We start from the raw sequence: 24,877 nt of genomic DNA, 5'->3' as shown, positions 1-24,877 counted from the left end.
TGACCTGCTGATAATGCTCTTCCTAACGCAGCCCGGGATGCTGTTGCCTTCTGTGCTGCAGGGGCACACTGCTGACTCATGCCCAGCTTGGTGTCAGCCAGGACCCCCGGGTCCTTCTCTGCAAAGCTGCTTTCCAGTCTGTCGGTCACCAATCAAGCCTAGGTGCAAGGCTTTGCCCTTTTCTTTGCTCAACTTCGTAAGATTCCTGCCAGCCCTTTTCTCCAGCCTTCTCTCAATGACACCACCACTATTTAGTATATCAAAACCACTTCTCCGAATTTCGTCTCATCTTCAAACTTGCTGTGGGTGTAGTCTGCTGCATCACTCAGGTAATTTATGAAGATATGAAACAGTATTGACCTCAGTATCACATATCCTGACTCCACCATCTCATGGTTACTGTAGCCAAGGATTCTATTCATCTTCACACTACCCACCAGTTCTTCCTTCTTAAGCATCAGGTTCAGCAGATCATGTCTTTGTGGTTCCTTGATCACCAGTGAGACTAGGAAGAATTCTGAGATGATCAGCAAGCCCAAAAAGACAAAGGTTCGTACCTGAGGAAGCAGGCCAACCATGGTGGTCAGGCCAACCAGCTCTTCCACCACTGAACAGAAATGCACTTTTTCACAGTTATCCTTATGAAATAATTATACCTGGAAGTACAGACAACTGTGGAAAACAGATGCTTCAGTCCAATCTTAAAACACTGATCTGACTGACAGTGGTGTGTGAGGATGCCACAGAGCATGGGAAATTTTGGCTGGGGAGCTCTGCTTCCTTGCATCTAAAGGTAAGGGACTCACTGTGAAATGTTCTAGCACAGCCACAGAGGACAGGTCAACTCTGGAGTAGAAAAGCTAGAAAAGGTATCCTCCTAAGAGAGGATACATTGCTAGGAGGCCACTCAAATTGGAGTAGCAGTGTGCTGTGAGGTGGTGGCTGGAGCAGATGAAGTGGAGCTAATGAAAATTTCTAGGAAATAAAATGACTTCCACAGAAAGCAAGAAAAGAAGCTCCTCTTGGTTCTCTACTCTGATTCTCAGTGCTGTAGTTGCTTCTCATCCCAAGGGCTTTGCTGCAAGGCAGTAGACTGGCAGGAGCAGACATAGCTCCCTCTCCTTCTGCTCGCTGCCCTGGCCAAAGATTTCTCACAAGTTTCATCCACTCACCTTTCTTTTTGTTCTAGCCTCCTCCCAGACACATTCATAGTTCTCTTCCAACATGCCCACATCATGTCTTCTGCACCCTGCTGTATTCTATAAGAAGGTCCCAAGTCTGAAAGCAGCTAAGTCATTCTCAGAGGGCAAGTGGACAGCATGTATTTCGTAGGAAGAGGAAACAGGAGAAAAAAAAAAAAGTCTAAGACCATTTTGTAAGCACAGAGTGCTCGAAAACCCAACTCTGGATTCACCATCCTACTTCTGAGGGGTCAGTTTATATCAATAACATTGTTAAGGAAGAAATTCCTTTTATTTTTGTAAAAGGTAGAGAGCTTCATAGCATGGAAGAAAACACATTATTCATTTTCATTTCAAAGGCTGGGCTAGGATTTGCTCTGAAAAGAAAATATCAAGGCATAAAACTATAGTCTGACAGCGTACTTAACTCATCCCGTAGCCCTTAGTTTAGAACTGTGATGGCTCTTTGTGTACTGTTACCCACTGCTGTTTAGCTGCCGTTTGGAAAGTGTCCACTCAGCTGATCTGCAGGAGTCTTGAATGGAGCCTGTAACTCTCACATTGCTTCTGTTAGTTCTTGAAAATGCAGTAAGGCCTCTGACCTTCATGTTCTCCACAGTTCTTGTCTGAACAGCACTCAATAATGTCCATCTTCTTGGATCAAGATTCAGAAGGAAGAACCAATAACCTAGCTTGATACTTTGCAACTCATACGGAAACAAGGTCAGGCAATTGGATAAAGCTCCTTAATTTCCTGTTCAACCCTCCTCCCCAAGACCAAGACCAAGTAAAACTTATATTCAGTGTATACCAGCCATGTGGGTAAGACAGTATCGTGAAGGAACTGACCACCCTTGCTTTGTATTTGCAGGGAAAGATCCCAAGAGAAATCCAACCATTTTTGCTCATTTGCACTATCTGTACAAAAATAAGCAGGTCTGGTCAGAGACCTGCCTGAGCTTTTTCCTTCACGATTCTCAGAACATACCCAGAAGTCCACCAATAAGCACCAGAGAGAGGATGACCTGTAAAACCCTGGGGTAGTTTTGTAAGTTGATTCATGGAGTGAAATAGTTTGACCTGCTACACTAAAACATAAAGAAACAGTCAATTCAGCTTTAAAGTCACTGATGTGTTGTCCTCACCAAAACAATGTTATCACCAGAGGAGTTATAATTGGAGACACACCTATAACCATATAAAAGCATTGTCCATTATCATGATGTCAAACCAGGTGAATACACTGCTTATCTTACATTGTTTAACAGCTCTACACTCCCCATGCACACATCAGACACAGAATACACACAACTTGAAACTTAAGAAAATTCAATTCAACTAGAAAGTGTAAGTAACCTAAATTTCTGTTCAATAAACCTCCTGTTAGCTGACGGACTCCCAGCTGACCTAACTTACTTAAGATAAATTGCAATATAATCACATCAAAACCGGTTAAGCACTCTCAAACTGTTTATAACATACTAGCTTTCCCTGCAGAAATAAGAAACACATGGTTTTATTGCAACAACACAGAGAACACTGTAGTCACACACAGAAACTGATTTATGTATGATCTTCCTTCTAGTTACATACTCCATCACCCATGCTTTTTTGATTTTCATCTTCAGCTAAAAAAACCCCCAAACTGTTAAATCAGGTAATGGGCATCTTGAGAAAGGTTTTTCTTTGTGAAACTGCTAGCACATGCCTTCTTGCACATTTTCATCCATTTTAATGATGAAATCCATATCAAAACTTTTCTTATTTGGTTAGGTAACTCATTGCATAATAGGGTATACAATTGCTGTAGGTCAGCGAAAACACTGGTTTAAATACCTCTACAGTAATAGGTCACAGGGATACTATTATGGCAATGTTGTGATATTACCATCAGCATTTACCCCTGAACACAGTAGCTGTATATATAGCTGTAATGAGTGTAGGTAGACTCTGTAGAGCACCTAGGACAGTGGAGTGTAAATCCAGGACAGAGCTTCTACGACAACAGAAGAACAAATAATATTGTATATCTGATTGTGAGTCTCCAATCTTTGTCATATTGGTTTTAAACTATTAGTTTTAAACTTTATGAACTGTATCATCATGTTAACACTTCTATGTACTGCAGTCTACTCAGACATAATTAAACAGACATATAAAGGTTAAATTTTGAAATTTTATTAAAGAATGATACTGAAGAAGTCAGATCACTGGTTTTGACAACAGCATGCCTAGGGTAATTACAGAAAAGATGGTGTGAACTAAACATGCTTTAAGTACACTAAAATGACCCATTCCTCTCCAATAGCCATGTAGAGACAAGTGTTTTCCAAGCACAACTTAAAGAAGCTTTAGGGCTACTCTAAGCTATGCCTTGGCTCTTGCATCTTCAGACTTGGTAGATCTGAACTGTTAAGCAGAAGAACATATGATTTGTCTGTACTCCTCCATTCACCTCCATGACATGCTCTGCTCAAGAAAAGCTTTTCAATCTTCTGAAGACCCCGAAGAAGTGGCGATACTGCTCTTCCATTTGTTTGCTTCAAATGAGATGTGGAAAACAGCTTTTCTATCTAGAAAGGAAGAAAATACATGTAAAAAGAAATATAGGTTTCATTTTGTTCAAAACTATTATCATTATAAATGTAGCAACGAATATAACGCATCTTAAGGACTTCATGAAAACTCTTAAGAGTGTCTTTAAACACCTTCACTGGAGAAAGAAGAATGAGCAATACGTAGTCTTAACAGAAACTGTATCACAGCCACGTTAGCAAACTGATCTCCATGAGATCAAGTGACTGCAGAAGGACAAAGAGCTGCATTATGTTACCTGTCATTGTGAAAGACAGGTAGTTCACCTTATTGACACCAAAAGGCAGTGTGCAAACCAGGTCTCTGCTATGTTACAGACCTGATTAATGCTGCAAGCTGTGCTTTATCTGACATGGCACAGATGGCACTATGAGGACAAAGTCCTATAGAAATTCACAGGAAAAATGTAAAATATTTTTTAGAGACCAAAACTGAATGATGTGGAGGCAAGAGTGGGCAGTCAGAGAGCGTAAGTCGTGACTGCTTCAGCTGGCTCAGCAGCCTGACATTCAGTGGAATAAGAGCATTCTGCTGAAAAACGTTCCCCTATCTTTCACAAGTGTAGGTTGTAATTCAGTAAGTAATTCAATACCAAAGAATTACCAATCCCAAAATGAAAACTCACATTTGCCTGTATCATTCCTTAATTTGGTAGAACAAATGGCAAAGAAAAGAAAAATACTCAACATGGAAAATGTAGGTATGACTTTCATTCCATCAGTATTGAAAAGAAGTTATGCTGGTGGTTGTTTTGGGGTTTTTTTAAGTATTTAAATACAACAGAGTCTACAGACAGAATTTGGTACTTGACCCAGCTATGGAACAACTGGAGGCTAACTTAAAAAAAAAAAAAAGATATTTTGGAACAGTTAGAAGGCTGGCCCAGCATGTTCCAAACAGGTCCTGGCATAAGCAGTGTGGATACAACCCAGTTTGCACTATCTGGGAATCTTTTTTGCCAGTCAAGTTTACATTATATTTAACTGCTGTTCTGGAAGCTATGAGAGTAGCTTTTTGCTTCAAAGAGGGTGTTTTCTACCTGGGAGAGAAGACTTACTGGGTTTGTCCTCCCCTGACACAGAGGTTCCTGATGGGGCTGTAAAGACTGAGCAGGACTGAGAAGTAAGACAACTGGGATGTAAGAGACATTCCCTGCTCAAAGTGGTAATCTTGGCAGATTTGGGCAGAGAAGGCAATACTAGCTAAACTGTCTTCCAATCTTGTGCTCTTCAGAAACAGTAGAGAAAGGAAACAAAAAAAGTAGTTTAAACAACTCCCAAGTTTGCCACTTGGTTGTGATGTCAAAATCTAGAGTATTAGGTGTCATTTCAATACTCATGCCACAATCTGCCTCTGACTGCAATGACCAGCAAACTCTTTTCAAGAATTCATCTATTTTTCATTTTTTCTCTTCCTGAACACCTGTTATTTTACTCCTCTCCCCTTCAGCAAGAGGAGTGCAGCAAGTTTATTAAATACTGCTGTATTTTGGCTCACTTCACATTATCTGTTTCTGCCTCACAAAGGAACAGAGCAAAAAGAGACTTTTTGGCTCACCTTGACTCTCATGACCTGCCTTTTTTTTTTTTTTTTCCCCTCTCTTTTTAAGGGAATAACACATCATTTTGATCCTTACTGGCTCCTTATTATGAATCTCAGAGTACCTCATTCTCTGTGGAAAGAAATAAAATATTTTACTTTGATTATACAGAAATCAATAGGATTCCAAACACCTATATAACTGTTTTCATACTCTGTGTATTAAATAATTACTGACAAAAGCAACAGATAATAGTTTTCTTCATAGAACACTGTGAACATCAGGTGTATTTACAAGTACACTGTTTTGAAAGTGGAATTTGCAGGTGATTTTTATTAATTAATTTCAGCTGTAATGAATAACTAGCACTGTCAATACTGCAAAGCTTCAAAATGCAGACTGCACTAGCACAGCGCTACTGTAATGCCACTTCTATGTTTGTATAATGACAGCATATACAACAAAAGAAAGCACTACTTACAGAGATGCTGTCCAGTAGCGAAGAAGAAGAATCTGAAGACAGAAGTCTTCCGTGTGTGCTGGTGGGCTTTCTCTCTTCACTTTTGTAAAAAATTTTAATTTGCAAGTTTTCTATTTATGGCCTTCTATGTATGGACTGACATGACAGGGGGGTACTCTCAAACTGTTGCTGATTTAAGCCTCCTGATTCGATTTCTTTTTACTGCGGCTGGCTGTCTTGAGACCACATGTCTATATGCTTGCTCAAATTTGGTTCAACATTAATATATGATTTTAGAGAACTCAGGAAAAGTCTCTCTAAGCAGCTATGGGATGAAACCAATGTTAAGTATGTAAGTTCTAGAGACTAAATATTGAACTGGTCTTTAACTAAAGTACTGACCAACAGCATGATCTGGTGGAGTGAAATATCATAAAAAGGCCTGATAGAATAAATCGAATTTTAATACAATTTATGTCCCACTTGACTTCCAACATCTACATGAAAGTCTTTCAGATAACAGGTCTTCTGCATTAAAGGACACATGAGTAGCTTCAAACCAGCTCTGATTTTCTCTCCGAAAAATACTGATGCTTGTTTTCAACAACAGTGTCAGAAGCCTGAAAAATAATGATGAATTCAAAATGCCATTTGTTAGAACAAAACTCTTTAGATGTGGAGATGTTCTATACCTGAGAAATCAGAGAAAGAAAATTTTTTAAAGTATTTAACAGCCAAATAGCACAAAGATTATATGTGTACTGTGTTGGGTGTACATGCACGCTCTGTCAAATTACTCACTACATTGATATTTTGTAGATTGTCTTTGCTGGCCTCAGCATTTCCATAGAAAATGAACATGAAAAAATTGGTAGAGAGAGAAATGAGACAGAAAGCAAGGCGAAACACAGAGGAAACAAGAATTGAGGAGAAAAGAGTACCAAGTTCTGGAAATACGCTGGGTGAACATACAGGGGTTAAGGGAAGCTGTATTTTCTTTTTCAGCAAGCCTGCACCGTACCTGTACAAGTCAGGTAAATGGGCTGTAGTAGATAGTAAAGAGTCATCCTGGAAAAGTAGATACCAATACAAATCTCAAAGAAAAAAAAAGCAACAACTGGGTACTCTTCACTCCCCTTAGTCTACTTCCTCCACCTAAAATATCAGGATCGTAATCAAACAAATTAAATAGGATACAGAATGTTTAGTTGGCAATGATGCCAAAGTGATTGGAAGTCTCTGATAAAATAAAGAACTACCAGGTGAAAAAAAGGCAAACCTACTTACACATACCACTTAATACTAGGGGATCTGTTATATAATGCATCCTAACATACATTCAATGTTTATATGATTAATCTAGTGAATGCTTACAGAAACCTTGTACTTTCTTGCATTAAAAAAAAAAACCACAACCAAACAATAAGAGGTGGTACTTCAAAAATATCAAATATTGGCCAAAAAATATTGCCAGCAATCTTTTTATGGATGTATGAGCATCACCAGCCCTCCTTCATGAGGAACATCACCATTAAAAGATTTCTGGTTTTAGCAGGGAATTTGGTGATTGAAGAGAGACTTTTATGAGCTAAATACCTTGTTACAGCTCAGAGTTGCCATCAGAAATAACTGCAATTTGTGAAAATTCTATCTGTTTGGCAATGCTAGAGAATTATGGAAAGATTTAAACTGAAAGGCATATCTGGAAGTCATAGAGTTTAACTTTCTGTTTCAAGCAGGGCTAATCTCAAAACTACATCATGTTGCTCAGGGCATCATCCAGTCAAGTCTCTATAACCTCTCCAGGCACAGCCTCAGAGTTGCACCACTCTGTTAGTGAAGAATTTTTTTCCTTATGCCCAGATGGAGTTTTCCCTGTTGCTGCTTGTGCCCATTGCCTTTTGTTCCTTTCTCTGTTCACCTCCAAGAAGAGTGTGGCTCTGTTCTCTCTACAGTATCTTCCCAGGTGGAAGACTGCTATTAGATGCTTCATCCCCACCCCATCCTCTTCCTCCTCACTAGACTAAACAAGCTCAGTTCCCCTGGTTTCTTCTTGCTCCAGTCCCTTATCACCTCAGTGCCCCTGCACTGGACTCTTCGCAGTTTGTCAACACCTTTCATATACAGCCTCCAAACACCACACTCCATTCTTCTTAAACTTGAAACATCACTGGTTTCAGCCATGCACTACTGTCAAAAGTGAAGCTGGCTTTGCAGAAAGACCCAGCTAAGGAACAAGAAAAGCTTTCTGTGTGAAAATAATGACAAAGAACAGGAAGAAAAAAGGCAAGGAAAATGGCAGGCAGAGACTAACAGTTCGGTCTGAAGAAATAAGACTCTATCCAGAACATGGACAGGCAATAGTTCTGCTGTGGTTCTATGATCAAGATGTGCATCTTGCAGCTGAAAGGACAACAGGCCTTTTTCCTGCCCCAGCCACCCATCTCTACCTACTCTTTCATTTGGGCCCAAGAGCTGGGGTGGTGCTGAGGTAAACCAAATCAGGAGAACGGAAAAGAAAGACAAACAACATCTGGCTACATCCACTCCCTTATCTGGTTCACACTGTGGGCCACTTCAACCTTCCCCTGGTTCAAAGGGGATGAGAGAGAAAGAAGTGCTGGAAAAAACATGACAGTGATGGGAGGAAGCATGTGCAGAACCCCTTGTGCAGGAGTTTAAACTGAGCGGAGACCTTAAGCATCTGACCGGAGACAGAGAGCACTAGTCTGCAAACTAAGTTCCAGAAGCTAGGAATGAAAAGCATGGTACCTGAATTCTGTTTCTCATTCAAGGTCAAATTATTTAGGGCTTTGAAAGACACTCATCCCTCCAAAATGCAGGAATCTGAACAGGGAAAGCCAATACACCTATTCCATGAAGACAGTCTGTAGAAGAACCCGTTCTAGCCAGACACAGCCCATGAAGTATAATGACACTGCTCAGTAACTGCATTTTTAGAGAAGTAACCTTCCATATTAATGGCTTCTAGAGTATTCAAGACAAGTAAGCAGGTTAAAGTGCTCAGACAACATGGTAAAGACAAGTATCAGAAGCATGGGACATCGTCCATAAAACACCTAAGATGGACCAAAAGGATAAAGGTCAGTGATGTAAACGGGACAGACTCCAAGTAGAGGCACCACTGTGGCAGAAAATCTGTAGGTGTCTGCGCAATTTTAAGAACTTTGTACTCATAGCAGGAATAAAATGAGTACCAGGACATTCAGGTTCAAGCTTGAATTAATTTTGCGCACCTGATTTCATAACAAGACCAGCCCAAGCTGTGGTAGGAGAGTGGCTCCCTCAAAGCTTGGCTGAATGCCTGTTTGCACAACTGAATTCCACTGTAAATATAGAGATGAGAGACCGAATCCTAGCTTTAGAAACAGGACTACAAATGTAAACAGAATCAAGAAGGTTTGTGATATTAGTACTGCCATGATAGAAAACAATAAACCTCCAGCGAAGACACCGCTCTGAACACACTGACCAGCAGATTAAGCATCAGCTCAAAGCTACACATGACCCCCACCAACAGGTTACAATAGGCTGTCACGCTTACTGGCCATCAGCAAGATTCTCCTCCAAAATCAGCTACTCTAATCATAACTTTCTCCTGGAGATCCTTGCTGAACATTCAGATTAGTCAGCTTTGTATTTGGCTGTCCTGAAAAACCTGCTCAGGTTCCTGAACATATGCAGTGTACAGATGGTGGCTTCAGGAGTGCTTGCTCTCTTGTCCAGGCAGTCACCCACTGAAACACTAGTCCCTGTGGTGGGATCACAGAGGAAAATATGTCCAGTTCCTCTTCTGTGGCTGACAGAAGCCTTCCCAGAAGGTGGTTCAGGCCCTTCTCCTCCAGAACTTCTGTAGAAGATCCTGCAGTGTTCTGGCACTGAAAGAGACCCACGAGGTCTCATCTCCTGTACTGGTTCTAGCAGTGGCTTGTAAACCTGGCACTCTTTTTCGCTGGCTTTTCTTCAGAAGCCCTGAACAAAAAGTTTTCCAAAGAAGCCTCTGGAGAAACCCACCGGGATCTATGGGGGCATGTCTGTTGTAATGACTACAATATTTGTTTACTTGCTGTTAGCAAAGCTTAGCATTTCTTGGCAATAACTTAAGAGCAGTCACAGCAGTAATCCTACATTTACAAAGGGAACTTGATCCAGGTGTGAAGCTGTGCAGTGTGGGAGAGTCCCTGGAAAAGAGGATACTGAAAGATTAATCCTTTGAACTGCAAAATGACCAAACCTGATATGAAGTTGAGTTACACTAGAGGCGCTAGGGGAATAACTTGTCAGCTGGGATTGTTTCCTGAACAAGCTGAAGTGGCTGCCCTTGGGCACACTCTCACTTACAATGCAGATGAAAGAGAGGGTCTTACAGCTCAGTTCTGGGCATATGGAAAGAAGAAAATTCTGGTGATCCCTGCCAGGGCATGGATACCTCAGTACTTACACTCCTTTAGCATTAAAACAGTTCTCTTAATGTCTTCCTTAAATCAATCCTGCTCCACTTTAAGCCTTCTACTCCTGCTTCAGTGCATTTCCTGACCAGTGCAGTGCCTGGTATACATAAGCTTTGGAATGAAATCTGGATCACGCAGGAAGACTGACAGCAGGTATCACCGTTACAGATGGAAGAGCCCCAGCAGGGGCAGTTCTGCTCACCCACCCTGCAGCGACAGCCACGGGTGGTTACTGCGGAGGTGTGTGTTGCTAGCACCCGTACTAGCAAGGCACAGGTACTGCTATTTGCAGTGATGGTGACAGAGCAAGTATTGTCACTACCAACAGAGGAATAGCTCATAGCTACATACAGCTATAACTATATAGCTATAAAGTTAATATCTGCAGTGAGTTGGCAGACACCAAATACTTACTAGTACAGTGCTGAAAACATGCATAACAGCAATGGTCTTTAACTTTTAAAGGACCATAAAGAAGATTTACCTGGGATTACTATTGATACTATTTTCAATGTTAAACCAGACGTTAAAATTTAGTTTCTGTAATTAACCTGGATTAAACAAACGTTTGAGTTGTCAGAGGGGTTTAAGAGCAGTTATGTGTAATGTGGATATTTAAACTGACAGAACTTACTTTCAGCCACTCAGGATTCCTTTTCAACCTGTTGTTGGAATTAATATGTAAGTATCATTATTATTTTTAAATAAAGGCTATGAAATTCTTGATTTGGCCAGTTAATAAAAGATTTCATGCAGCACCTCTGTGCTTGAGCCAAGTTAGGTAAGATACTGAGGCAGCCAAGGGAGAGAGATCCCAGCAGAGCCAAGTCTGTTTGTCCTCTTTCAGGCACAAGCTTGGCTGCCTACAGTGAGCAGCGTATGTCAGCAGCTGTGAGTCACGAGATGGGCAGTTTAAAGTTTGCTTGGCTGTTTCTACAGCACATTTCAAGTATTATAAAAAAAGCCCAAGCCTTGGAGGAAATAGAACAGTCACCTTTGGTGTCCCTTCTGGTAATGCAAGCAACTGTGATACAGAGAATGCTTGCACTGACATGTGCAGTGACATGTGCATCCACGCAGCCAAGAGGGGTCACTTGGCTGGCAAGCAGCTGCACACAATGTACCACTAAAAGATAATGACTCCAAAACCAGCTTCAATTGCCTCCAAGTGCCCATACATCAAAGTCTAATAAGCTGGAGCCCTTACTGCTACAAGTCCAGGATAAGCTAAAGGACAAGAGCTGCTTTCATTTCTACTGAGGAGCACCTTCCAGGAAAAACATGGGAAGTCCCTGCAACTGTGACCATGCCAGTTGCTCCTCATTGTGTGGCTGTGTAGATGATTTATCTCTAAATGTAAGACCACATTCCTCCTTTTTTTCTGTTGCATCCTGTTTGCCATACCACTTCTGATTTGCCTTGGTCCTTCCAAATTCCAGCAGTCTGCTTCATGCTTCTAGGTGCTCCCACTGACATCTCATCTGAAAACTTAACAAATGAATTCTGTATCCCATGAACCCAGTTAATAAGGACTGCTCCAGGAGTCAACTTCCTACCTGGTTTTGCACATCCTCATCATGGTATTATCTAAATTAATCTTCCACAGCTTGCTTACGGGAATATCAGAGAAGGCAGTACAATTAAGATGATAAATCAGCAGTCATGAATTGGAAGTACAGTATTACTCAGCTAAAGGAATTGTATGCATGAGTGAAACTGTAACTAATATCCAGGAGGAAGGAAACTTTGCATTCACTTTGAAAGCTTATGCAGGATCATTCTTCACAGCAGAAGATAATAGAAGTGTTGGTGCACATGCCCCTATTACCACAGTCTCAGAAAGACAACCAACAGCTCTTATGATTATACTAATAATTTTAAGGGACATGCTGTCCACAAGGGGCAAAACCAGTATAATAATGATCATGCAAAATGATAACAAGTATATAAATCCCAACTAACTACCAACTAGCTGGTGTGATGAATTGCTCATGAACGCTAGCAGATTACCACAAGGTATCTTTACAAAACAGACACATCAGTAGGATATAACACGCTCTCCATGTACATATCAGAGATGGCTGTTTTCACAGAAAGATCTGTTCAAATTATTCTTTGTTTTTTCTGACGGGGTTAGTACTTCATCTGAAATGTTTGGCTTTTATCCACATAATTTGTACTGCTAGTGAGGACTCCAAAATAGTTCTGTGGGGTGACAACCACATCCAAACACGGACTTACTGAAACTCTTCAGGTGCCCCAACCCAGTAAGACAAATGTACACTAACACAAGCAAACCTTCAGACCGTACTGGTTTATAACAAAACTATACGAACTAAACAGATCAGCCAAATACTATAAGGACCTACAGTACCAGTTTCAGTATCCTGCTTTGCAGACCAGAGATATACCTTTATAATTGCTGCAAGGCTAAGAGAGCTTTGAGGCAGATTGTTCAAATTTTCCCTTCAACTACTACACATTCCTGTCAGGAATGGAACATTTTACATGGTGCTATTTTGCATGTTGATGTAAAGATACTATTGTTAGTTACTTCATGGCTATTTTAAGATTTCTATAATCACTGAATGGATGCTGAATGGCCAAAACAGTTCCTTTTTAGCATGTGAACAAATGAGAGCTTTGCTACTGATCTACTGGTAGGGTATTTTTATTCTTTCACTGAGAGACTTAGAGTTCCAGCCTGAACAACCCCACCGCCCTAAAATACATATAAGGACAAGCAAGACTGTTTGAATACTTCCTGTAAAAAAGTTAATATTGTCCTCACTAACACCTTATTTTCAATGAAAAAAAAGGTAGTGAACTGATTACAGTGCAGGAAATCTCTGACCAAGAAGAAACTCTTTGAGACCTGCTAACAGCATTTCAAATAAAACACATCAGAGGTGAGAACCTGGAGCTAAGTGAGAGCTCCAAGGACAAGACATCATGAAACAGAAGGAAAAACCCTCCTAAAAAGGCCTGGATCATCCAATGAGGAGATAGGACATTTTCACATTTGCATACCAATGTGAAGAACACAGCAAAACCAAATTCCTCACATTTAACACTTCTATAAAGCTCTATAGGCTTACCCCTGTTATCCTCAACACATGAAATTCCCTTTCTATCATCAGCACTTCCCCCAGGTAGAGGGGACAAATATGACCCCACCATTCTCAACATCCTTGTTGGTGACGTTAAAAAGAGTTTTCAAATAACCATGCCACTCAGTCTATGCAGAATGGTTATTTGAAAACGAATACACAAATGACATTTATCCTCCAGAATGGAAATCTCAACTCTTCTATCAATTTTTACACTCAGAATGAACACTAGCCTGTCAAATACCAATTACATGCACTCTGAGGACACTGCTCATGACAGCACACCACAGAAATACATCATGTTTTTCAAAGAGCCATGTGGATCCTGCATAAGAAAGAGCTTTTATAAAAAAAGAGATCCTCTACTCATTGTATACATCGCTCTCAAAGACCACCCTAAAACCTACACCAAAAAAACCCTCAAAAAAGTTATTATCTATGTTAGAACATCATACCTAATGGAAAATTGTCCTCAGAGGCATCTCTGCCAGTCTTTAAACTGTCTCCCAACCTTGGTAAGCTTATCATTAGAAGGAAGCTTTTTGTGTGGAAAAAAACCCCAAACCCACAACAACAACAAACCCCACCAAGTACAACTTGTCAAAACCTTCCCTTCTACCTTCCTGTAAGGACCATACATGGGCTTACCTGGGAAGTCACATCCAGCACATAAGCCACTCTCACATCCCATAGTTGAGATCAAATAACTACTAAGATCAGACTGAACTTGCACAGACCACTGATAAAAGCACAAATACACTTCTGCAAAAGCAGCTCTCACAAGATAATCAGTCTCTGACTGTCAATCCTAATCCTCAAGAGAAACCTATAAACTGCCCTCCAGCCACAAACCTAGGAATAAAAATTCAGAACAATTCAGGATAGCAAGACACTGCTGTTCTGCCACACCATAACCTCCCACACTATCCACATCCCACAGGCTATAACCTCTCTCTTTCTCTGCCTACATCTAATGTAGTCATTTAAACATGCCAGGAAACATTACATCTCCTTCCCTGAGAAGACAAGTACCATATCATTTCTGCTTTCCTACAAATTAGCATTCCCACATTGAACTTGCCAGCTCCATTTCCTTTCAAAGATAATCTGATAGACACTGACTCAAAACTCTGAGGTATTTTCTCAATTTGCATTCCATACTGAAAGCAAGCTGTCACTTTTAGGTCAGGCTTGAAGATGCCTTGCATGACTGAAAGTGTTTCTCCTTTTCAACCTACACTATTTGGTCTAATGAAAGACATTACCTCTGCATATGTCCTTAGACATCATGGCCAGAACAATGCTACTATGTTTTACACAATTTAAAAATCGAGCCATATTTACATCCAAGGAAACCTCTAATTCCTTATAAAATGTTTCAAAACATGATTTTGAACCCCTAAAGGTTTAAAGACACGTTGTCCTTCCCAAATCACTAAGACTGTGGAAATCAGAGTGATATTTTAAGAGACCACTATAAAATTCTAGTTTTCTAACTTAAACATTGTACAAGTCATCACTATCCTCAAACAAAGGTTTGAAGATAGATCAGAAAGTGCTAATTGTCATTAGAGAGTAAAATAAAGCTAGAAAGATACAGAAACTCTTCACTGCTTAATATCACAAAGAGAGTTGTCCTAATCATCAGTCTTCCTCAACAAATCTGCCATCCCCAACTTCTGATGGGAGGAATTATGACCATACTCAGACTGTGGGAAAACAAATATGGATCAAAATAACTTGACAACATTCATATGTCTTCACTCTCTTAACTTTCTATTCACCATTACAACTAACTCTAATAGCCCTTGTTAAGCATTCCATGAGACAGTTTACATTTCAACACTCTTGTTCACCTGTTCCCTCCCAGAGATGTGGTTTCCGTAGCAACTATGGTCCAAATCTTGAGATGCAAAAAGCCAGTAGACACACACTTCTGTTCACTCCTCAACACTCATACATGTGCACAGAGGCATGCAGAGTCACAAACTTACTAATAAATTTACCCTATAAAATTATCTATAAATTTAAGATAGAATACATGTTTTAGACATTTGAACCGTTGTATGGGAGGCAAAAGCTCCATAACCAAATACTTTCTAACTGAAAGCCTGTCAATGTATCTACATTCAATTTATCTTTGTTTCAGAAAAATGACCTGCACCCTTACCATCATGATTAGAATTTCCCAGGGTCCACGGCTCATCTGAATCGAAGTGAGTATCTCCTCCTATTCCTGGTCCAGGAAAGTAAGCGTGAGCTAGGAATCCACCTTCTCCATCAAACGGAGAACTGTCTCCATGGAAACCAGAAGCAAAAAATATCATAATATCTGCCTCCTTTCTGTCATTTTTAATCTCATGGTAAGGGACCTCTTCAAAGGTAAGTGGTGTCACTCTCTGCCAAACATCAAATGCCTGACGAATGGCTCTCCTTGTATCAATCTCTCCAACCTTGGGGGTATAGTTGTGTACACTGTGTGAATGAAAAAGAAGAGTTGTTTAAATTTGCAGAATACATTTGAGACTTCTTACTGTATTTTCAATACACAGCCACATCTACACAGTTTCCAAAGGGTTTTTATTTTTTGCAGACACTACTTTGCACATGCAAAGTTTTGCTGTTAACAAATAAAAGTTACCAACAAAACTACAGCCCTGATCTGAAGTCTACATTTACTAGTAAGAATCTTCTTGATACTTTGGTTGATCTTGCATCAATTCCTAAAAACCTGACAACCTTTCAAATCCTGGTGTAGACAACTAAGTAACTTTGTTTAAAAATGTAAATTACTTTGGATTTTGTCTGAAATTATCATGCTATAATGGAATTCAATGTATGAAAAAAAATGACTACTAAAATTCTTTTTGAGAAACAAATCTTTCAGTAAACTATACAACCTTACTTATATGAGCAGCTTCATTCTCAGGACTACTCAAAATACTTAAGAGCTCATAGGAGCGACAGACCTGCCAGTTTTGTGCAACCCAGTCCATGACAGCTGGTGACACACAGTTTATGAGGAGCGAGGGTGAAAATTAAGTGCACACAAATTTCCCATAATTGTAAATTTTAGCTTTAAAAGTGCTGTTCATGGGGTATATTTTGTGCATATAACAGACTCAAGATCCTTGAACTTGTCTTGGGGAATATGAAATATCTGTGTCATGGAAACAACTTCCAGTTTTTAATGAAACTGGTTCAATTTAATACAACGATTGACAGAGGAAAGACGCTGTAATACATTCAGTGGTAAAACAAGATACCTATCACTTCAATGGCACACTACAAATACTGAAATTGGAAAGTTAAACTACTAGTTGACAATGGCAGAAGTGAAGCCATCTGCCAACCTGCTTCCTGTGGTTAAGCATAAACTTAAGGTATCTTTTACTTATACAATTATATACCAGTTTTCCCTAAGGTCCAGAAAAGGTTAGAATCAGGATCTGACTCTCAGATCTTCACATACAGGAAGCGTCCCTTTAAAATCTGAGTTAAAGGAATGATTATTGGTGGAAGTTTTGAACTAGTCCATCCTCCCAGTCTCTGCAGTTCCTCACTATTACCTGAAGAATTCTCCTTCTTTCTCAGAGCTCTCAGCAGAAGCAACAGGGTGCCCCAGCCCCTAATTCTATTTCCCTTCAATCCATCATACTTCCAACACATTCTTGCACCTTCCCAAAAGTCACTCATATTTATACTTCTTCACCAGACTTTCTTTCTGTCTCAGCTTTGCTCATCCATATCTTTTCCTTAATGTCTACATTCCTAATTTTCCCTCCTCTGCAACCTCTTTTCACCCTTCAAAAAAAAATTAGAAGCCTATACTTTGAACTAGAGGGGTGTGTTTTATTCTGAAGTGACATTCTTATTGTCAGAAACTTCCATTAGCATTACTCTGAAATTGCCCTTCAAAAGCTAAAGGCCTAAATGACACTAACAAAACACATCTCTGAGAAACAATCATCATTATGTAACAATCATTTGACACTTGTAGCTCACTTCAGCATACTGCCTCGGAAGGACTAAGTCTGGACAAAAGCAAGAGTTCTACTACATAAGCAAAAGTAAAACCTCTACAAAAATAAACTTTCAGTAACATGTTGCAAATCAGTAGAGGGAGAAAGCATCACACCTTTAGATGAAGATGTTCCTTCTGCTTCAATGGTTTGTTAAAGATGACTCGTGATCTAAGGGCTAGAGCCTTAGATTTCTAAGGGAACAGAAAGGGGCATACTAGGATTTTCCTGCCAAAACTAAACTACTGACGGATGGGAATCAGAATCCTTTACTGATCAGTTATTTTCTAATTAATAATTGACTTTTCAGTTACTTCAGTTCTCTGAAAGTATTTCCCTCCACCATGTTCTGAGAATGAAAGCCTCAACTAGGCATCACAGGAAAAATCCAGTTTTTAAAAGTCTTTACAAAATTTGCATACCAAACAAGTACAGAACATGTTTTTCCCCAAACAAAAAGGGGCAGGGAGGGGGCTGTACCTGTAGGTTATATGCTTCTGCCTCCACTTTTGACCAGTTAGTGCATACCGCTTTTTCCTCCGGCTATGGCGTAGGTGGGGATGATCTGGAACTCCACATCGAGGCTTCTTCATCCACCTGGAAGGGAAGAGTGAGCAAGCTAACGAAGAGCTTGGAAATCAGATTCAAAAGAAGTCAGGGGATGACTGGAAGACTTCTAAGCCTAAACAATGTACATCTTATCTATCAAAAATATTAGTCCCACACCTTCAGGAAGGGTCCTCCCATCACGAGCAGATGGTTTGCAAGACTCCTTTCTGGGACATCTTTTAAATATAAAACAAGTAGACAAGACACTTTGCCTTGTACACCCTCACAAGAACATTCTTTCACAGCACACGTACCTGCTCACAGTTCAAGCCAAGCAGCTGACCTTTCTTTAGATCACTTCCTATATGCAAAATCTATGGGTGCTTACAAATTTCAGTACAGTCATCTGTCAACTTCTGCCCACCACGAACAGAGCAAATGAGAGTTGTCAGGTACAGTACAACATGTATAACAAGAACCCAAGCTGTGTATATAACGCTAGCACAGATCTTCCCCAGTTACATTACTTTACATTTATCAGTATGTTATGTCTTTCAGAAATCTAAGCAAACTGTGGAAATCAGATCTGTCTTGCCCACACAACTGCTGCCACCTTCAAAGAAAAGTGGTACATCTAAGGTTTGCTTTTAGAAAAGCCATATTAATTCAACCTCAATACACTGTGTTTTTCCAAGTGTCCTTTATTTGTGTTCTCTTGCATTGCTTCTACCACTTTCCTAGAGAGATGTTAGGCTTACTGTAGCCTGTACTCTCCTAGATATTTCCCAAGGTTTGTTTGGGTTTTTTTTTTTTAAGTTTCCAGTCATGATATGGTACAGTTTTTAGCATAACCTTACACAAACTGTAGTGTGAATCAGGTTTTCATCTCTTGAGCTTCATGAGAACTCCAGTACTCTGAACATCACCATCATCAGGCCCTGATTACAGTCAGAAAATTACCTTCTGTTTTATCTTTACTAGTATCACCTAAAAGTCAGGAAGGTAACAGGGGAGTACTACCAAACCAACATGGATGTGTAGGACAAGTCACCAGGACTTTCCAGGCCAGTGCTGGCTATGCTGACACAGCCATATATCACAAAGTCCCTCACACCTCAACATCTGTTTCATGTATGAACACCAGCTGCACCTTCCCAACACCTGCCCTATGCCAAGCAGGCTGCAGGCAATGGGCCCACACACACATCAGCCTCATGCTATCAAAGCCAATCAGAAGAGACCTGACCAAAAGTTAATTCCCTCAAAACCAGTCAAATTCCCTGCCCCAGTGCCAGCTCCATCACAATGTATGGACATGGGCTAGGGCATGGGGCTGCTCCAGAGGCAAGCTTAACACCGGCACCCTGGGCTTTAAGGGCTTCTGCAGCCAAAGCCTCAAAGGTGCCAGCATTTGCAGAGCTGCAGACAGACATGTTACACACAGCTGACTAATTCCTCTTCCAACCCTGTTACACTTAGGCCTGTCTGAACCCCCATATTCTACCACCGTTTGTACCAGAGCTCAGCTACACGCTTTCTGAAACAGACTTTGTGAAAAAAAAACAACTACCTGGTTAGAGCTAGGCAGTACTCAATTTGTCAACAGCCTGTGCTAATGTCAAGCTGAGAATGAATCTGGACCAGTTCCCTGATTCAACTTACTTCCCAGACATATGGGCCCTAATCTAATCACATGGGCCAGGGTACAAGTCCAGTCATCTTTTCTCAACAACACACATCTATGGCTAAATAATCACAAAGCTGTAGCTTGCTGCCGTTGATCTTTTTTATCTGAGTTTTTTGACAGCCACTCTCTACTGAGCAGTTTGGATTAACCCTTTCTGTGTTCCAGTTATAAAAACACACCACATCAGAAACAACAAAAGACAATCACTTGAATCAGGAGTCAGAAACTTATGGTGGCTTGCCCCCTCCACCCCACTTTTTTTTTTTTTCTTTTTAAATGGGGGCACCAATAACACTGGATCATCAAAATTTATACTTGGTATTGTTTACACATAAACTATTACATTCCTCCAGCTGCTCGGCATGCAGAAAACAGGTCATTTCAAAAAGCAGTGACATAGAGCTCTTGTCCAGATACAGCTGCTTTCCCCAGTTCAGGCTCCAAGGCCTCCACAAAACTCTCCTGAACAGAGGAAGCTGTCACTCTCAATCACCTACTATTGAGCTGGTGGAAGTGGTATCTTTAAATATCTGTGTCATGCCTCCCAAGGTGAGGGACCTGCACAACAGGCTCCAGACAAAGCACAATACACACAGGACACTTCCAACATAAGCAAGACTATTTCTTGGTTCCCTCCAGGGCCACATGATTGATTATGACAAACACAACAGCCACTGCTTTTGTTAGGTGCTAGCATGCCTTCTCTCCCAGCACGCTCCCAGGACTATACCCTCGCCTAGTTCTGAGCAAAATTACAATTCAACCCACTAGCTGCAGGCAGACACCAAGTTTGCTGCGGCACTGTCAATTGCAGGGTATGAGGAGGCCATTTTACATATTCTCCTCTGCTCTCCTTACAGGAAACTAAACATCCTCAACCTGCTACCTCAAGGCAGCCCCTCTGCTGGACAGACTCCCATCCCACCTGCCTTTCGGGTACCAGTAAGCAACATCAATGGTGTTGTTCCTTCCCATTTCCCACTCCCACTGGCAGCACCTGCATGGTAACTTTCACACACTTGGGTACCACTCTTGGAGGAAAGAAGCAGCTCAGGATTTGGGGGCGTGTGGGGAAAGAGATGAAAAACTTTAGGCTTCCATAGTAAGTGTAAACAGAGTATGCAGAATTTGTTGCCTAACAAAGAAACCACAGAAAATAATAACTTCTCACTCTGACTGATTCTAAAGTCACTTCAAAGGGACAGAGCTTAAGACACTGACAGAAGTGACAGAAAAACTCATAATTGCAATCTCCAAACTCAAAACACAGACTGAAATAACAGCTTAGCAAACACCCGAGTAATTCAGAGCTCTCACAGCCAGCCTGCCTTGACAGTTCTCCTTTTGCTCAGCTTCTAGAACCAGGCCTGAGGAAGCAACAGCCCAAGAAGGCCCAGCCTGACGTGCCCTCCAACTCAAAATACCAGCTCACTGCTAACAGCAATTAGGATCCCTATTTCCTTTTGTGTAATCTCTAGGTAGGTACTCCTGCTTCACCCTGCCATACAACATACGGACCTACTGATGCAGGACAGATGGAAGTAGAACAGCTGAACTGCCAGCAAAGCACACCCGCGTTTGGTTGCAGCTGAGGTTTCAAGCCTTTGGAGGCTCAAATTGCAGAAGAGGGAACCATCTAGGTATTGCACCCATCAATCAGCCTTCGGGTGTTCATGCACCCATCAACCCCTGCCTGTATATAAACTCAGTAAAACGTAGGCAACACCTTCCTTTCCTCCAGAAAAATACTCTTCCTTATCAAAGCAGGGACTCCCACATGCAGTTTGCTCCCTTCCTCTGTCACTCACAGGGTAGCAGAAGCAGCTCTCTAAGTTCCCAAACTAGCACCCCAATATCATAGCTGCTTCTTCTCCCACCCCCTTCCAACTCAAAAGCATCCCAGCTGCAAGCTTCTACACAGCAACTGCACATACACAACCTTTCTCTCTGGCTCTGTTTCAGCATTCACTTACAAACTGTATTATTAACAGCAAAGAGATCTCAGATGGAAAATCCCCACCTTTAAAAAGCATTTCATTTCCAACTTACTTGAAAAGCAAACAAACAGGATTTTCTCTATTCCTCAATGGAGAATAAGGGGCTTTTCCTCTGAGCTAAAGGAAGGAACATTACATTCACTGGAGAGGCACTCTCAGTCCAGGATGATCCCCTCCTGCCTAATTCACTAATCTCTCTCTTCTGGAAGGCATACAACCAAACCCCTTTGTTCTTCATGCTATTTAGATACTTTGTGCCCCCTTCTTTTGTGCTTCTGTGTCCCTTTTGCCAGCAGAGTGCCCTAACAGGAGAGATGAAAAACTGGGCAGAGCACACTCTAAAAGGGTCTGCTAATACAGTAAGAAAAGGTCAAGGGAAGACTCTTAGGCAGGGGCTAAGCAAGTTCTATTATTTATGCTTTCATTTTTGCTCACCACGAGATGCTGCTTCTTCCCAGAAAGTATCAGTAAGACCTTATCTGCATTCTGCTTTAGTCAACAGATGATCCCCTACTCCAGACCAAGAGCAGAAAGATTCAGACAAAACAGGACATCCAGGCAATCAGACAACAGGAAGTCAGACAAGTAGGAGCAACAAACACCACTTCCAGACCACGCTTCACAGTACATGCTGAGCAGCAGACTAAAGGCAACAGCCTTCAAATAACAGAGTCCATCTGGCCTAGGTGATTTATACCAATGCTTCTGTGCTATCAAGACACTGATCACAAATAACACACGGTCAACATACAGCAGAGAACATCTCAAGTGCAACAAAAAGCAACTATCAACAGTTGCTGTAGTCTCACTTATCATCATAAGACTGCAACAACTCACTTCAACTTGGAATTATAGATCTCTACAAATGGCATCTATTGAGATCCACAACTGCAATTAATTAAGCAATACATTAGAAGCCATTTCTGGAATCAGATTTTCACCTAAATCCGGATGGAGATGGACATAAATGAAATCCTTGATGTTCTCCGCTTTCAGAAGCTCACAGCATTCATGCTTTGCCTGTGCACCGGCAATGGGGATCTACGTGCAAAGGACAACATTTAACAAGAGCTTCTCCTCACACTTGCAAACAGTACTGTTGGCAAAAAGAAAAGGTGCAGTTGTCCACACATTTTTGTTAGGGACACCTTTTCATAATCAAGACTTTTCTGGCTGAGTCAGTCAAACATATCCCTTTTGAGGACTTCTTGTAACTTAAATAATTATCCAAGTAATATGACAACGTGTACAATATTACAGTACGTAATGTGACAATTAGCCTACGTTAATCTTACTCAATAGTTGTCTGGTCCAAAACTCCTGTTACTGGGATCCCATAAAACTGTTGCATAGTGGCAACTGCGGACTGCACAGCTTTTCCTGACTGCAAGGCAGACATTTGGCTGTCAGATGGAAGTAAGTAGCCGTAAGTTTTTAACCAACCCTGAAAAAGAAAGAAACAGATGGTAAGATGCCATGGTAAGTTTTCAACTTAACAGATCGGAACATTGCCTCCAAAGGAAAAGTGATGGACTAGTGCAAAAAACTCAACCACCTCTCTTTTTTTGGTTAGGTTTGGTAGTATCATCTGATCCCTGGGAAGGGCTGAAGACCCAACTTAATATCACTTGTCCTGACAGGACAATGCAGACCTGCCAATTAAAAATAGCTGTCACCACTAATGAGTGACTGGGGCAGACTTGGGTCTTTGGAGCACCAGAAATGCCCAAGAAGTTCTATCCTTGTTCTAGAGACCTCCTGTGTCCCCTGTCATCTTGCTATTATGAGATTCCTCAGTCCCCACAGCAGCACACCTCCAGTAACCCACAGCCCAACACCTACTCCTGTCTTTGACCATCACTCCAAGCAAACAGCTTAACAAAAAGGCCTGGGCAGTCCCCAAAAACATAAGTTCAGCTTTATGCTTGCACTGAGCATAGAAGTATTTCTTAAAAAAAAAACAAACAATCAAAACCAATAAACCCAACAAGAAAAAAACCCACACTCAGAAAGTTTGCAGGGACTCTGATTAGATGGACTCTTCCTCTAGTGACAGCAGATACCCAGCAAATTGTCAGAACAGGAAAAGAGCCAACTCTCCTCAAGGAGCTTTGGCTCCTTCCCTGCCTCGCCCCCGGAATGCAGCCTTAGATAAAAACCACATCAGACTTGTCAAAATATTAAGGACAGCATTTTCAAAACCACCCATTAATGCAAGGTAATTTTTTTCCTCCCTTCTTTTCACCCCCTCTCACTTTGATACCATGAGAACAAGGGATATTAATTCACCATTAAGTGCAAGTGTCAATAAAATGTGAATGAAGGCTTACTTGCAAAAACTTTTCACCATAACTTTTCACACACACACTCTAGTGCTTCCTTCTTCTGGCCAATGCCCCAGCCCTGTGATTCAATACTGAGCCCAGGATTACTACGAGATCGACAGGTATCCTGTAAGCTTTTTCCAGCCACGAGGCCAATTCACCTGACGCACAGGACGCAGTCCTCAACACAGGAACGGTGACGAAACATCTGTGTGTGCTGCTTTCACATCGGCAGCCTGATCACTCAGAGCAGGGGGGAGAGCAGAGACATCATCCCTTAACACAACACAGCAGCAGGAGAGGGGCTCAAACCAGGAGCAGCACAAGGAGAACAATCCCCATTTCTTTAAGGCAACAAGATACCCGAATCTGTTGGGAGGAAGGGGCTTGCTTCCAAAGCAGAAGAAAGAAGGTATAAGCCAGCATCTGATCCGGACATATTACAGTTCACCAAGTCAATGGACACGCGGCGCTATCCAACACGGGCATCGCCAGTGACTCAAGACAAAGCCAAACTGCAAAACTGCTCGGAAACGGGACAGCTGCTGCCCCTGCCTTGGCATCCAGCGCTGGCCCCTGACAAACACGGCGTGCTGGAGCTCACGCACCAGTGGTCTGACCAAAAGACGCCGTCCTTGAGCAGCAAGGGCAGCTCACACCAAGCAAACCGTACCCCCCGTCCCTCCTGGCCAGGCTCGGACGCGGCAGCGGGCGAGGGAAAGGGCCGCCGCACGATGCCCGCACAGGCGCTGGGAGAAGCGCCGAGGCTCAGGAAAGAGCAGGCAGGGGGGGACGGCTGCCTTCGCCTGCCAGGCACAGGCAGAGGAGCTGCCAGCGCCTGTGGCCGCACTCCCGAGCGCAGCCGGGCAGCAGCTGCCGAGAGCGGCACGACGCGGGCCTACAGGAGGCGGGCAGGCTGCCGGCGGGCGGCAGCGCCCGG

General features: G+C 41.7%; 1 protein-coding gene and 1 long non-coding RNA gene across 2 annotated transcripts in view; one reads left to right on the top strand and one right to left on the bottom strand.

The window, feature by feature from the left end:
- The window catches only part of MMP24 (matrix metallopeptidase 24), a 43,998-nt gene extending 20,946 nt beyond the window's left edge, over window positions 1–23,052 (bottom strand). The window contains exons 1-3 of the mRNA XM_026862252.1: window positions 22,909–23,052; window positions 17,861–17,977; window positions 15,529–15,833 (exon numbers count right to left, since the gene is read on the bottom strand). Of these exons, the coding sequence (XP_026718053.1) occupies window positions 15,529–15,833; window positions 17,861–17,977; window positions 22,909–23,012 (526 nt within the window). The 5' untranslated portion in view covers window positions 23,013–23,052. The remainder of the gene's footprint in view (window positions 1–15,528; window positions 15,834–17,860; window positions 17,978–22,908) is intronic.
- LOC113487582 lies at window positions 6,475–23,921 on the top strand. Its single transcript, XR_003399818.1, has 3 exons — window positions 6,475–7,563; window positions 9,197–9,200; window positions 23,910–23,921. It is a non-coding gene; the product is annotated as an uncharacterized LOC113487582 (long non-coding RNA).
- Window positions 23,922–24,877: the final 956 nt, after the last annotated feature.

The sequence above is a fragment of the Athene cunicularia genome, assembly GCF_003259725.1.
Source record: "Athene cunicularia isolate RWA chromosome 20 unlocalized genomic scaffold, athCun1 chr20_part1, whole genome shotgun sequence".
Lineage (NCBI taxonomy): Eukaryota > Metazoa > Chordata > Aves > Strigiformes > Strigidae > Athene > Athene cunicularia.
This window is presented reverse-complemented; position numbering and strand designations above follow the sequence as displayed.